This window comes from Desmodus rotundus, chromosome 5, assembly GCF_022682495.2.
Source record: "Desmodus rotundus isolate HL8 chromosome 5, HLdesRot8A.1, whole genome shotgun sequence".
NCBI lineage: Eukaryota > Metazoa > Chordata > Mammalia > Chiroptera > Phyllostomidae > Desmodus > Desmodus rotundus.
In genome coordinates, this window is record NC_071391.1 from 3,808,490 (window position 1) to 3,823,323 (window position 14,834).

General features: G+C 48.1%; 1 protein-coding gene across 3 annotated transcripts in view; it reads left to right on the forward strand.

Annotated features, from left to right (window-relative positions):
• Positions 1-6: 6 nt before the first annotated feature.
• The window catches only part of CHKA (choline kinase alpha), a 37,324-nt gene continuing 22,496 nt past the window's right edge, over positions 7-14,834 (forward strand). For 2 of the 3 annotated variants that reach the window (XM_053923689.1, XM_053923690.1), the window contains exons 1-2: positions 7-654; positions 10,943-11,054. In XM_053923689.1, coding sequence (XP_053779664.1) covers positions 317-654; positions 10,943-11,054 — 450 coding nt within the window. In that variant the 5' untranslated portion in view covers positions 7-316. Of the gene's footprint in view, positions 655-10,942; positions 11,057-14,834 lie in introns of all 3 variants that reach the window. The other variant, XM_053923691.1, reaches the window with a different exon arrangement.

Sequence of the window (14,834 nt, forward strand, 5' to 3'; positions counted from 1 at the left end):
GGAGGGCAGTGACGCGGCTGGCGCTCCTCGTGCGGCGGCGGCGGTATACCAGCAAGCGATTCGGCCAGCACCGCCAGCCGAGAGCCGTCGCCGACGCGACAAGCAGCTTGAGGTCCGTGCGCCACTGCTGCCTACCAGTGTCCGCCTGCTGGTGCCCGCCCGGCGCTCCCTCAACCGCCACTGCCCCACCCCCGGCTAGTCTTTCCGCCGCCGAGCAGCCTCTGCCCCAGCCTCCTTGAGGGGGTCCCCCGGCAGGACCGTGAGCCTCGTCTTCTGCCGCTTCAGCCGGCCGCGTCTCCTCCGCTGCCTGCCTGGCATGAAGACCAAGTTCTGCAACGGGGGCGAGGCGGAGCCCTCGCCACTCGGGCTGCTGCTAAGCTGCGGCAGCGGCAGCACGACCCCAACGCCCGGCGTGGGGCAACAGCGCGACGCCGCCAGCGACCTGGAGCCCAAACAGCTGGGTAGCCGGCAGCCTCCGCTTGCGCTGCCAGCGCCCCCGCCCCCGCCCCTGCCACTGCTCCCGCCGCCGCCGCCGCCGGCCGACGAGCAACCCGAGCCCCGGACCCGGCGCAGGGCCTATCTGTGGTGCAAGGAGTTCCTGCCCGGCGCCTGGCGGGGCCTTCGTGAGGACCAGTTTCACATCAGTGTCATCAGGTCGGTGGCAGGGCGGGCGGGGCAGGGGGGGGCGGTGATGTGGCCAGCCGCTAGCGGGTCAGGTGACGCTATCCGGGCAGGGGCGCGGGGGCGGGCGAAAAAAGCCACCTTTCCCGAAAGCTTGTGAAATCCAAGCCAAATCTCGCGAAACAGGCTCGCGGCCACTCAAGACCTTCCAAAAGGCAGGCTTTTCGGTTTCGTGGGAAAACAGGTCTTTTCTAAGGAGAACAATACCGTTCGATCACGAAGTACATTTTGTGCAGAAGCTTACAATAGGTCTAGAAAGTCCCTTTGCGATTTAGGACTTCAAACGAAGGAGTGATATTATGGCTGGCTTTTAAAATACCACGTGATGACTTACATTTCTAGTTTCTCGAGTCTGCGATTTGATATTTTCCTCTTTGAAAGAGTCATTTGTTAGTGGCGAAGGGGGATCGTTTGCTCATTCCCCACTAACACTGTTCAGACATGTTAGATGTGTTGATAGACGAAGGTGGGAGGTGTGGCTCCAAAAATAACTAGGAGTAAGGTAGAATTTTCCCCTTTATATCACGTTAAAAGTTTGTAATCACAGATTTTAATTTAACCATAAATATGTGTGTGCATATCCACACTTAACAGGAACACAAACAGACCCCCTTAATTTTTGTCTCCACCCTGTTCCCCTGAGAGAACCATTTAGCATTTAGTGTGTGTTCTTCTATTTAGACCTTTAAAACTGTGTTGTGTTTTTCTATGAGTTTCATTTTATTAGTATCTTTAAAATTTTTTATTTATTTCTGGAGAGAAAAACATGGATGTGTTGTTCCCCTCATTGATGCATTCATTGGCTGATTCTTGTATGTGCCCTCACGGGGGATTGAACCTGTAACCTCAGTGTGTGGGGAAGATGCTCTAACCAACTCACCCATTAGGCCAGGGCCGAGTTTTCTTGTAAATGGCCGACCAGGTTGAAGGCAGCATTCAGCAACCGGCTGGCTGGCTGCCACAGATAATCCCCAAACCCACTTTTAGTCATTTGATTCCTTGTCTGTGCCCAGCCTTTCACCAGAGCTGCAAGTGTAGCAAGATTAACTGAGCTTCGCTTCCTTTTTGTGCCTCTGGCGCCTCTCAACAGATAGGCCTAGGAGCCGAGTGGAAAGGCAGATGGTAGGAGGCAGAGAAAAGAATACCAAAGGTGGTTAGATAGTCCCTGAGTCGTTTTTCATTTCACTTTCTACTTGTTCATTGCTGGCATATAGGAAAGTGATTGACCTTTTTTAATTGATTTTGAGAGAGAGAAATATCGCTCTGTTCCACTTATTTATCGTTCATTGGTTATTTTTCATGTGGAACCAGAACTGACTGGGGTTAGAACCAGAGACCTTGATGTATATCGGGACAACGCCCTTAACTGAGCTAGTTGGTCAGGGCGAAAGCAATCGACTTTTATATATTAATTTTGTATCCTGTAACCTTGCAGTAATTGCTCATTAGTTCCAGGAGGTTTCTTTTTTCCAGCCTGGTCTCTTGGTTTGTCCAGCTCCGGCGCTGATGCCCATGCTCTCCCTCCTGTTCCTCCACAATCTCACTGTCCTCCTCCCTCCCGCCAGTGGGGGGCCTGGTACTGCCCCAGGACTGCCCTGTCTGCAGCTTCGTCGAGTCTGTTCGCGTCCACAGTGCGACTGTAGTCTCTAGGGCTTTCACAGCGAGTCTGCGTGATTCACCGTGCCGGGGGTTCCTTTGGTTGGGCGTCGTGGTAGCACAGCAGCTAACGATGAAACAGTCAAAAAGGTAAGGGCTGGCCCTGACTGGGCGGCTGGAGTGAGAGGTCTCTGGTTCCATTCCCAGTCAGGGCACATGCTCTGGTAATGGAACCAGAGCATGTGGGTTTGGCTCCCTTTTGGGGCACGAGTGGGAGTCAGCCGATTGGTGTTTCTCTCTCACGTAGATGTTTCTCTCCCTCTCTTTCTCCCTCCTTGCTCTCTAAAAGTAAATAAAATAAAATTTAAAAAACCCAGCAAGGTAAGGACTGGGAGGTCTGGGTGGGCTAGAAGGGGTGTGCGGCACTTTGTGGAGGGAGGAAGGGGGTCATCCCTGAACTCTGAAAGGTGAAGGACCTTTCAGGTGGGAGGAGTAGGCAGCAGCGTGCGTCTTCCAAGGATGCTGAGGACAGCAGCTTGAAACGAGTGTTTTGGGAACGCTTTCTGAGGACGTTTGATAATGTCGGGACACAGTTCTGGTTGTCAGGTTTGGTGGCGGTGATACTACTGTTCCTTAGTGGGTGCGGAGCAGGGAGACTCCCCCTTGCACGGGACAGCCCCTCCTCCTCCCCTGACAAAGAAGTGTTGGGCCTCAAGTGTCAACAGCACTGAAGTTGAACAACCCTGGAGCACAGGACTGGATTTGAGCTTTACTCTTTCATCCATCTGGCAGTCTCTTATGATGGCTGCGGCTCAGTTGGTTGAGCCTATGAAAGGTCATTGGTTCGATTCCCTGTCAGGGCACAGGCCTGGGTTGTGGGCCAGGTCCCCAGTGTGGAGTGTGTGAGAGGCGGCTGATCAGTGTTTCTCTCTCACGTCGATGTTTCTCACACTCACTCTCCCCCTCCCTTCCCCTCTCTCTAAAAGTGAATAAAGAAAATCTTTAAAAAATATATCAGCCTTTGCTTTGCGTTAGCGCTAGAAACGAACAGCTGACGTTACGTCGTGTAATCTTCACGTACACCCCTGCTGGGTGCGTTATATTACAGTGAGAAAACTCACATATACCCCGCTGGTGCATGACACTTCGGGGAGAAACGGGCTTGGAGGCGCAGAGGAGCTCGCTCGAGGCCCTGCAGCCGTCTGCAGAGCCGGCAGAGGCCTGTCCTCTTAACCTGAGTGCTACAGATCAGTGCCGTCATTTTCCCGAAGTGCTTCATGTCCGCTGAGCTGTGGTGGTTTCAAGCTGAGTTTTAGATGATTATAAGGAATTTTCCCAAAATCTTTTTTTTCTTATTTCATTTGCACTCTAAATTCAGTAGCTGTTGTGGTATAACGCTGCCTTCTATTTTCTCTATATACCTAGTCCTTTGGACTTGAGGGTGGTGGTTTTTTCTGCTGAGATACTGTTTATGTTGTGAACTTTGTTTTCTTTCTCTAGTCATTTTGACTTTCAGATGATGGTCTCGAGAGCCCTGGGCCCTAAACTTTAGGGGGACTTGGTCCTGTGTGTGCTGGACTTGGTCCGTGTTACTTGTGGACGGTTACCGTGGTCTCAGCGCCTTTTTTGGTTTTCAGCAAAATATTGCTGATTAGGTGCAGACCAGTAACTTAGCAGATGAAAATCTTTGTGTTAAAGGTTTCTCGGGAGCAGGTGGTTTCTTGGGTTTATCAATGAGCGTGGAGCTGACTCACCTGGATGATGAATTCTTTCCCACATGGTTAGAAATATGGATGCCTTTGATGGATGAGTAGATGAGCAAATGGGGCATCTAGATACAAGGGACTGTATTATTCAGTCTCAAAACAGGATATTCTGACATCTGCTACAACACGGACAAACCTTCAGGACATCGTGCTAAGTAAAACAAGCCAGACAGAAGGACAAACACTACACTGACTTGCGTGAGGTCCCTAGAGTAGCCAGAGTCGCAGAAACAAAGCAGACGGGTGACCGCCCAGGGCTGGGGACGGGAGGATGGGGAGTTGGAGGTTAATGGCTACAGCGGTCCAGTGTTACAAGGTAAAAAAGAGTTCTGGAGAGGGACGGTGGTGATGGCTGCTCGCAAAATGTGAGCGCGCTTAACGCCCCCGCACTGTACTCTTCAAAATGGTCAAGATGGTAAATTTGTGTGATGGGTATTTCACCACAGAAATACCAAAATTCAAAAATTGGAAAAAATACAGAAATGTCATATTTCAGGACTGTGGACTCTCCACTGTTCCATCAACTGTAGCCTGGATTTGACTTAGAACACTGTAAAAATTAAACAAAAAGTACATAATCTTTGTAAGACCTGCTAGGTCTACAAATGAAGGATGCAGGCCATTTGTAAAGCTATTTAAATACATGTTGCTAAAATAAACATTATATTATACAGTAAAGCACTATCTAGTAAAGTGATTTTTCTCCAAAACTTTTAAAAAATATTTTCTGTGAATTAAGAGTTGCAAACATTGAAGCCACTCCTAGAGGTAAATACACACACTAGCTCAGAGGGTCTCTCCTGGACTTTTGCTTTATTATTTTTTTTTAAAGATTTTACTTATTTATTTTTAGAGAGAGGGAGGGAGGAAGAAAGAGAGGGAGAGAAACATCAATGTGTGGTTGCTTCTCACACGCCCCGCACTGGGGACCTGGTCCGCAACCCAGGCGTGTGCTGTGACTGGCAATCGAACCGCTGACCCTTTGGTTCATAGGCTGCCACTCAGTCCACTGAGCCACACCAGCCAGGGCTGCATTTGCTTTATAACATGCAGTTAAAATGTGTTCTTCAGCGGAATTACCAACTGCTTCCTATCACAAACTGCGTACCTGATGCCTAGGATGTGACAATCACAGCTGCTTAGGGTCTGTCCTGTGTGCGCCAGCTCCCTGAGGCCAGTCCAGTGTGTTGAAGTGGGCCATGTGACACAGCTGGAATAAATCACATCTACCAGACTATTGGGCTTTTTCTTGTGGCTGAGGTTTCGATGACGTCATCAACTCAAATTTGACTTCCTTTTACACGTGGAGCAGATTTATAGTCTCTGCGAACTTTTCAGAGCAGCCAAAGTTGAACAGTCTCATCGCCAACACCCAGCAGTAGTGTTCAGTGTTTTGGGTTAGGTGGGTGAGTAGTCAGTCTGGAGGGGTTAGGGAAGTGGCCTTTGTTTGCTTTGTATGTGCTGTGGGACCAGAATGACATCTCACCCCTGTGGCATCGTGGCTGGTGAGGAAGGGACAAGTTTCGGGGCTGGGCTGTGCTGCTGCACCCTGAAGGACTGAACCTTTGGACAAGTGGAAGCGGGAGGATCTTTTTTTTATAGCCACCGCCACCTGCCTTTGCTTCCTCACACTGCACTGGGGTTTCTCCTGCTGTCTGTTTCAAGGGGGAGCACTCCTGCGCCTCTGGCCCCCAGGTGAGGCACAGCTGCGCCTTTTCATGAACTGACAGGCCTCTGAAGTGAAGGGCATTTCCTCGTGTGCTGCAGAGTGGGGAATGTGAAATACGGAGATTTTTTCCAGGAGAATGTGAAATGGATGTATAATTTTCATTTTATTTGATATTTTGCTTCCGTGAGCATCTTGTGCCTCCTAAATGTAACTCTGACATGTATGTTTATTAAAAGCTGTTCTGCCAGATGATAAGGTTTGTAGTTTCAAACTTCTTTGAAATCCTGAAGAGTTCCTGGGGTTTTACTTGAGTGGATATTCCTGACAAATTATGCCACAAATTGGGCTGTTGGATTTTTGCTACCATTTCGGTGGCATATTTTCCCACCATGTCTCATTGTTCCTAGTCTGTTACTTGGCCCCGTTGGTAACTGGTTTATTTCTAGATAGTTTCTCACAGTTTGGGTCATCCGTGACTTTGACCTTTTATTTGGATTGTTACTAAAGCACAATCGATGGTTTACTTCCTCCCGCTAAAGCCTATTGAGCAACAGAGGCTACAGAAGCACAAGAGATGAAAGGTTTCCAGGTTGTGGGCCTGCCTCTGGCCCAGCGCAGCCTGGCTTCCTTCCTTCTCTAGGAGCACGGGAATAAACTCTGAATGCAGTTACACAGCCTAGAACAGTAGTTCATCTGTTTGCGCTCTCTGTTGACTGAGCTTTCAAGAGGATGTGACAGGAAGGAGAACGAAGGCCTTTAACTAATGCCTGTCCTGTTGCTTGGGAGCCAGAAGGCCTTGCTGGCTGTGGCTGGACGCGGCAGGGCAACCCTGATAAGCCACACGCGTTAGGCGCTGCCCAGAGGTGAAAAAATAGGTGAAGGCTGCACCTGCCATCTGCTTTGTGACTCGCTTGGGGTTTAGGGGTGCGGGGACCAGAACCTTGGGTTCCCTTGTCTTCCTGTTGCTCCTTCACTGGGGTGGCCAGCTGACTTGCCCTTGCGGTAAACAGGTCCTTACTCTTGGGGAGGTTCCCAAGGTTGTGGGGTTTTTTGATCCCCGGTCAGAGCACATACAAGAAGCAACTAATGAACACGTAAATAAGTGGAACAACGAATTGATATTTCTATCCTTCTCACTTCCTCCCTCCCTCCCTCTCTAAAAATTAGTAAATTAAGAAAAAGTCAAGTGTGCGATGCAGTCGTCTCTGGTGTACTCACGGGTATGTCCACTGTCACCACAGTCAGTTTTAGGGCGTTTTCGTCATCTCAGAGAGAAGCCCTGTCCCCGGTAGCCCTACCTCCTCCGCCTTCGGCGCGCACTAGTCTGACTTCTGTCTTTATTGACTGCCTCGTTCTGGACGTTTCCTGTGAATGGAATCTGTGTGGGGGGGGGGGGGGGGGCGCGCGCGTTCCCTTTCTCCGTGTGGCTTTTCTGTGACTGGCTTCTTTCACTTACCATAATGTTTTTAAGGACCGTCCGTGTTACAGCACGTAACAGTGCTTCCTTCCCTTTTTTAAATTGGGGGCAAGTATACACATAATGATACCCTTTCAGCTGTTTTCAAGGGGACAGGCCAGTGGCATTGAGCATGCGCACGCTGTTGCGTCACTGCCCGCCCCTCTCAGAAATGTCCCTGTCTTCCCCACCTGACCCTGTGTGCCCGCGGCACCCCGACTCCTCGTTGCCCTTCACAGCTCCCGGCCTTTGAAACTCATTAGCACAATCAGAATGTTTTTAGTTGTTTTGTGTGTGTTTCCTGGAATGTAGTGTGTAATTTTGATGCGCAGGTCTGCTGACACCTTGATTATAGCCCCATAGAACCTATTTTCAGGTGTTTGAACTCCGGAACTATAAGATAATAAATTGGTTGTTTTAAGCCATAAGTTTCTGGTCACGTATTGCAGTAGCCATAGGAAGTGAAGACACTTGTTTTGTGCGAGTCTGTACAGACCAGTCTTTATGTAAGGCTCGTAGCGCCCACAGCATCTACTGCGGTGTTCAGCACGGCGTGGTGCTCTCCTGCTTTGTCTCCTGTGTCTCATGGCATCAGAGGTCAAAGCAAGGACGCTGGGGCCATGCAGCAGCATCCGAACCCTGGCTGAGCCCCTTCCTTCCTTGCTGTGTGCCTCAACCTCCGCATCGATAAAGTGGACCTGGTGCTTCCACCTGGAGGGGGTTGCACGGATGAACAGCGTTGACCCTCGTCGAAAACTGAGAACACTGCGCCCCGTGGCTCTGAGCTCTCACCATGACCAGTGGAGGCCTGCTCCTTTACGGAGGACAGAATTGGAAGGTCAGAGAGGTGTAGTGATACGTCTCAAGTTGCGCAGCTAGTAAGTGGCAGAAGTGGGATTTGAATCCCAGGCTCCCTGGCTCTGCAGCCTGTGGTCTTTCTCTTAGCATGATGCCTTCCCCAGGAAGACAGGACTGTCCCGTAAGGAGCTGAGACCCAAACCTATTAGTGAACAATGAGAGACAGTTGTCAAACATAACAGGGTGGAGTTTGGAGCAGAGAGACTTAATGGGACAAGAGTAATGCTGTTTATTGTCAGTTTTGGAAAATCTTTATTGAGCATCCACGATTGTTGTTTGGGGGCCCTGGCCTTGAGAATTGAAGTTAGACCTTACCCTGGCCTTCAAGGAGCCAGCAGGTAAGATGGGAGAGGCCTCTTGTGGAGGTTGGATTTTGAACTTGGCCTTAAATAATAGGTAGTTTTTAGATAGCAGAGAAGGAGGAGTTTCCAGTTTGGAAGAACGCGAGTAAGTGGCTATGATAAGCTTTATCGGTTAGTACTAGGTTTGAGCTGCTTATAACAGAAAACTCCAGAGTAGCGGTGGCTCAGACAGCACAGAAACGTGTCTCCGCCTGTGTTAGGGCGAAGTCGGCAGGCCAGGCCGCTGTGCAGGTGCCACAGGCTTGGTGGGGATGCAGGCTCCTTTCAGCTAACTGCTCTGCCATTCCTAGGATGTGGCCCATATTCTCATAATCTAAGAAATTGCTAAAGCTCCGCCATGTGTGCCATTTGGGACCCTGGCAAGAATGTGGGAACAACGTCAGGTACTCCAACATAGAGAATTTAATATAAGGAATTGAGTGGGCAGGTGTTGCGGGAACTGAAAAGGCAGACGTGATTAAAATAATGACTGCAGGAAGCAGCCCCACTCCGGGGCCTCAGAGAATAAAGGGAAGAGGTTGGAGTTATCAGAACCTGGAAGCTCCGAGGAGGGGTCGCACATTACTGGGACCCAGCCTCCCAGGAGAGGGCACTGCTTGGATGTTGCCGGCATCTCAATCTGAGGGGCGTCCCTGTGGAGCAGGAGCCCAGACCTCTGAGCTGGTACCTCTAAGAAGGGGCTCTGAGGCTGGTTCTGGGACCGAGGAACCGGGCACTAGAACGGAACAGCAGCCGGGCTGGGCTGCCAGGCCGCTACTGCAACTCGAACAGGAGCAGGAAGCCCACACCTTCTCCCTCCGCCTGCCTTCCAGCCCCATCCAGGGCCCCAGAGCCCCACTGCCCACACCCAGTGAGGAGCAGCCGATGAGGGAGATATCTGGAACTGGTGGAGTCCCAGTCCAGCATCACAGCTTTAGAAAACGTGGTTGGTTTGGAGCTCAGAGACGAGAGCTCAGCCATCGGCACACCATCCTCTCCTTGTTTCAGACAGCAGGGTGGAGGGTGGGCAAGAGAGGGGCAAAATGGGAGCGTGTCTTAAGTTGATTTCCCAGAATTCACACAGATACAGCCTTTCACGCTTTGTTTGCCCGAACTTGGTCGCATAGGCCCATCGAGCTGTAAAGGCAGCTGCTAAGTATAGTATTGATGCCTGGCACTTCCACGGCCTAAAACCTGGGTTCTGCCACAGAAGGAGAGGGTACCATCTGCCACTGGACCACAGCTGTCAGAGTTGTTAGGTGGGCGTTGTGTAGTGACATCAGCAACCTCGAGATAAAAAATGTCTCCTGTTACCTTTCTTCCCCACACCAGTCCAGCCGATTCTCTTGCTTTGCACTTCTTGGCAGGGCCTGGTGGCCTGTGCTCACAGTCCCCGTGTGGTTGGGCGCACGGCAACGCAGGTGAGCTTTGTGTTTTAGCCTCACTTTGGGAGCACGGCTGGGTTAGGCTGGACTATTCACAGATGGAACAAGGAAAGAGGCTGCCTACTGAGGATGTCGTTTAGAAAGCGGTGGTTTTCTTTTGCTGGTGAATTTTTGTCCAAAAGTTGGGCACCTGATTTTGAGGCATCTGACAGGCAGGTACAGACTCAGGGTGCCCGTGATTGTGAATTCCGTCCTGCGGCTTTGTCAGTCAGCTTTCTTCATCAGAGAGGACACGTCTTGAAGGCAGGACCCAGATCATATTTCAGTTCTGCGTTTCCCTAGCTTCCAGCGGAGCGCTTTGCTTACGTAGTAGTTCCTCGAGATGTAGCCACGGGATAGGATTTAGTGCCTAGGAGGTTACTACAGGTGAAGCACCTCTTGTCTGTAATTCCTGATTGTGTGGTACTTTGTGTTCTGTCGTTCAACTCCAGTCCCCAAATTAGCTAAGCTTTCTCTGTGCCCAGTCATTTCTAAGTCAGGCAGGTGATTTGTCCCCAAGGCTATTCCTTCCTGGTTGAGTGACCCCTGTAATTTCTTTCTTGTCTTCAGTAGTCAAAGTGAAAGGTTTAGGGTGTTGAGGTCTCCCATATGTTATCGGTTTTTTGAAAAGGTGTATTAGTCAAAATCGGTTGAGAAATTTTTAATAACATGGGCATGGGAGGGGTAGACTTTGGAACTGTACTTCAGGTGGGAAGTTCTGGAGGAGGGGGTTTAAGTATTGCCGCAAGATTTTAACCCGATAATGATGGGAATCTGGCATAACGGGAGTTTGGAGTCGAAGAAGAATGTGGGGTTGAAGGACTGCATCCAGGATTCCCCTACTCCCAGTGCTCCTGGTCCTTGTCGTTCTCTAGGGGCCAGGGCCCTGTGAGGGGCACACGTGATTAAGAAAAACTCCCCCCTGGTGCTGATCTAGAAGAACAGATCGGGGATTTGTCTGTCTCTGGTGGGACTGGTGGGGTGGATCTGAACACTGGAGTTAACAGTCTGTGTGCAAGTACCCTGAGACAAGGAATGAGACTCAGTGAGAGCGGCGTCAGCCCTCAGCTTCTCCACCCCTAGTAACGCAGGAAGAGTGACGTTGCTCCCTCCCGAATATAGACACTGACCATCCTCTCATTTCTTCCCAGAGGTGGCCTCAGTAACATGCTGTTCCAGTGCTCCTTACCTGACACTGTGGCCACCATTGGTGACGAGCCTCGGAAAGTGCTGCTGCGGCTGTATGGCGCAATTTTAAAGATGGTGAGTTCCTAGGCTGCTTGGGGATGGGAGGGACCTGCTAACAGTTTTAATCCTCTTTCCTGAGTTACCTGGGAAAAGAGTTTAAATACTTTAGTGGTGTTATTAAAGCTATTTCAATATATTGCCTTTATTTTAATTGGGCTTTTAATTTATATTCTAAGTGAATTCCTGTTTTTACTTATTATTTATTAGGAAACTAGTATAGACATTCCCAGCTTTCTATGCAGAGAAAGTATAATGTTGTTTAAATCTTTAATAGTGCTGATGACGCTTGAGTTCTCCTCACATTGAGGTTTGGGCGCAGACACGGCTTGTAGCCCTCTGCCCTGGAGAAGGAGCCGTCCCTGCAGCCTGCCCTCAGGGCTTCCACAGGCTCCCCCCGCTGGGTGGGGGGCTGGCTTTCTTAACTGCCTCCCTTGGTGATTTCTTTAAAACGTTGAATTTATTAGATTTGTAATCTTTTGTAAGTTTCATATTACTTAAATAATTGAGTCTAATTTCTAATTAAAGTACGTTATTTGTTAATTATCTTAACCAATTATAGGATATCCCAAATGTCTGGACTTTTTTTTTTTTTTTTAACTATTTTTATACCATGAATTTACCATTTTACTGACCACACATACAAGTGTTTGGTGGATATATTTCTATGGTAGAGTTTTGAGATTTCAGTGAAATCTTCTTTGAAAGGACCCATTTTTATCTTTATGAAATGGAGAAGAGTTTTCTGACTTTAATTTTCTAAAACACTACTTTCAGCTCAATTTACAAAGTAGGCCATGTCCGTGTCTATGCTAATTCGATTATGTTTAGAAATATTAAAAATTAAGATTGGCACACTAGATGTTAATTCATTTAAGAAATGGTCATAACTTGACTGGACCTTTTCATTGGATAATCATTCCCGACCCTGTCGAGCTGTGAGGGTGGTTAGGGTCTGAAGGAGTGGGAGATGAGTCAGCGCGCCACGCTTGTGTGCGCCTGGCTGAGGACACCTGCCCATTCAGACCAGAGACGCTAGGGAAGCGCCTCCCCGGAGGGCGAAGGCAGGCGGAGGAGGGCGAAGGCAGGCAGAGGTGAGCCAAGCGGCGGGGCCGTGCGCTGCAAAAGTTGAGCTCTCACCGCACCGTGTCAGGGATTTTACCGTAAATTAAAATTCTTTTTCACTCAGTTAAAAAAATTTCTGATATTTCCTATTTTTCTGGGGAGAGGGTGCCGTCATAGCACTGGCTTATCAAGGCTTTGAATCTGGCCTGTAAGGGCAGGAGAGAGATTTGTGCTCGCCAGTGACACTCTTGTTCCCACAGCAACAACAGAAATTGCCAGAACCCATAGCAGCTTGTCAGGATTGGCATTGACAAATGTGGCTGAGCACGTTCAGCGCCCAAATAGTAAATCACGTTACTGTCACAGATGAATTAAAGACAGAATTAAATATAGTACAACTCAATTATTGTACCTTCCTTTTTTTCTTTGCTCTACCTTAGATGAAAGCACACACACCTCTCTGTACACGTTTGTCCATTTCTACAGATAAAACTGCTATGGGGTTAGAATAAGCTCCTCCCTTGAAACGTGTTAATTGATGGCTGCATTTAATATGCACTTTGTCAGAATATTTTGCTTAATTATATGATAGACCCGGTTAATGTGTCCCTCTTTCCCTTTCTCCTTGTTTTAAGCTTTCGAAATTTTTTTTATCTCTGTGAGAATCGAATATTAAGTAGAAATATTTCTTTGATTCACATTTACAGTCATTTACAAGTGACTTGCTTTAAATAATGAGATGTTTCACAGTCTTTCGTTTTTCTTTATTTTGGTGTTGCGAGATGTCTAACTTCCTTTATTTCCATAGTGGCAGTGAATGACTGCTCTTTGGCGCAGCTCACTAAGGTTAAGTAGCAGAAAGCCAAGGTAAAACCCTCCAGTTACTCTAAGGCCCATCGTTTCCATCACACAAACATCAGTCCCTTATTTCTGTGTAAGACGAGTCATAAGCAGACTTCCTAATTCTGTCCTGGAGGTCTTGTTTAGGGTCTGTGTCAGTTTTAAGGGCCTCATGGAAAGTCCTGTGTTGGACATGGGGAAGAATGTAAATAAGATGAAACAGCTTTGAAAAACAGCTGTACAATATTATTTATAGGGAATGATTAAAAATAAAAATATTGGTGTAATTATAAAGTAATTGATGTCAATATAATTTAGTGTCTATTTCACAGAGAAAGACTAGCTTTAATTTTAACTTGAATTTTAAAGAAGAGGGTTATTTTCATTTGCTGTGTACATGATGAAAACTGAATTCCGCTATAAAATTGCCCCTAATTTAACATAGGATGATTTAACCAGAGTTGTTTATTTTGTTTTGTTTTTGGTTTAATAGGAGTTTTAAGAAGAAGTACTAGTTAGCTTTTGCCACTGCGGTAAGAAATGCCATTGCTAGAAGAGAGCTTGACATTGTAACATTAGCTATAAATGTAACTCAATGTTTTTCCTTTCTGGTACTGGGAAGGAACATGAGCTCGGCAGCGTCCGGTAGCAGCCTTTTCAAAGAAGCAATGGTGGCTGATAACAAATAACCAGTTTGCTTATTTATCATGAATTGTGGAAGACACAAATGTCAGTACGTATTGTTCACTCAATGTAACCTGTGCCAGTTGGCGGAAGTCTCAGAGGATCGCTTCGCCCCTTCCTCTGTGGGAACAGTGGCTCGGTGTTGGGCCGGTCCCTTCTGTGCATGGATGGAGAGACTCGGCCTCACCGTTCCGAGCGGTCTCACCAGCATGGGTGTTTGCAGCACACATCAGAGATCTCTCTAGTGTTGTCTGGGACGATGTTTTTGTTTTGGTTTTCGAGTAATAGAAGGCTAATATTAGTGCTTGTTTGAGTACTAACCATAATCCAGTTACGGGTATCAAGGCACAAGGCAGATATGCGTTAGCGATTCAGAAGATTAAAGTTTGGTACCCGGTCTTTTTTGAATGCAGGAAACAAAATACTGTCTTCCCTGTTTCCTCTCCCCAGTTTAATTAAAAATTAAGCCACACTAAAATATGAAACATCCTGTAGTTAGGTACTAGTAGGCGGTTGGCCACTGAGAAATTGACCTGTCTTTCTGGACCGGAGGTCCGTCACCATTACTGTGCAGACAGCTGGGCTGAGGCCCCTTCGCCAAGGGCCTGAAAGCACAGCACGTGTTGCTGGGAACTGAATACTCCGAAGTTTTTCCTCATTGTATTAGGGGCAAATGAGATTTAAGTTGTTTCGTTTACTCTGCTTTTTAAAAAAAATCCCCTTGTACCTCGAGTATGGTGTCAATATATCTGTCTGTAAGGTAGCCAAAACTTCCCTCTCAGAAGTCAAAACATTTTTCTAGCATTGTGTCCCCATTCGGTCTCACCCAGTATTTCCTCAGTTAGTGCTCACCAAAGAGAGTCGCCAAATGATGACGCATGCTCCTTCCATACCTGCTTGGTGCCTTCTTTTGATAACTAACTAAACCGCACATGACCGTGTCTAACTTTGACATATCCAAAGTGTCTTTGTCTTGCTGGTCTTAAATTATGTCTGAGATTTATAGCATGAAGCCGATACAGATTTCTGGCCCCTGGAACGATGGTGTGACCGCAGCCCGCCCCTCTCGGGAAGGAATGTCTTGTGCTGGGTGGCGTGAAGGGGACCGGGGTGACACACCACTTTAGCTGTATGTGCATGTGTTCTCTGCTGCAGGCTTGCCCATGCGATCGTGCCTGGCGCACTCTGGTTTCCAGGTGACAGACACGA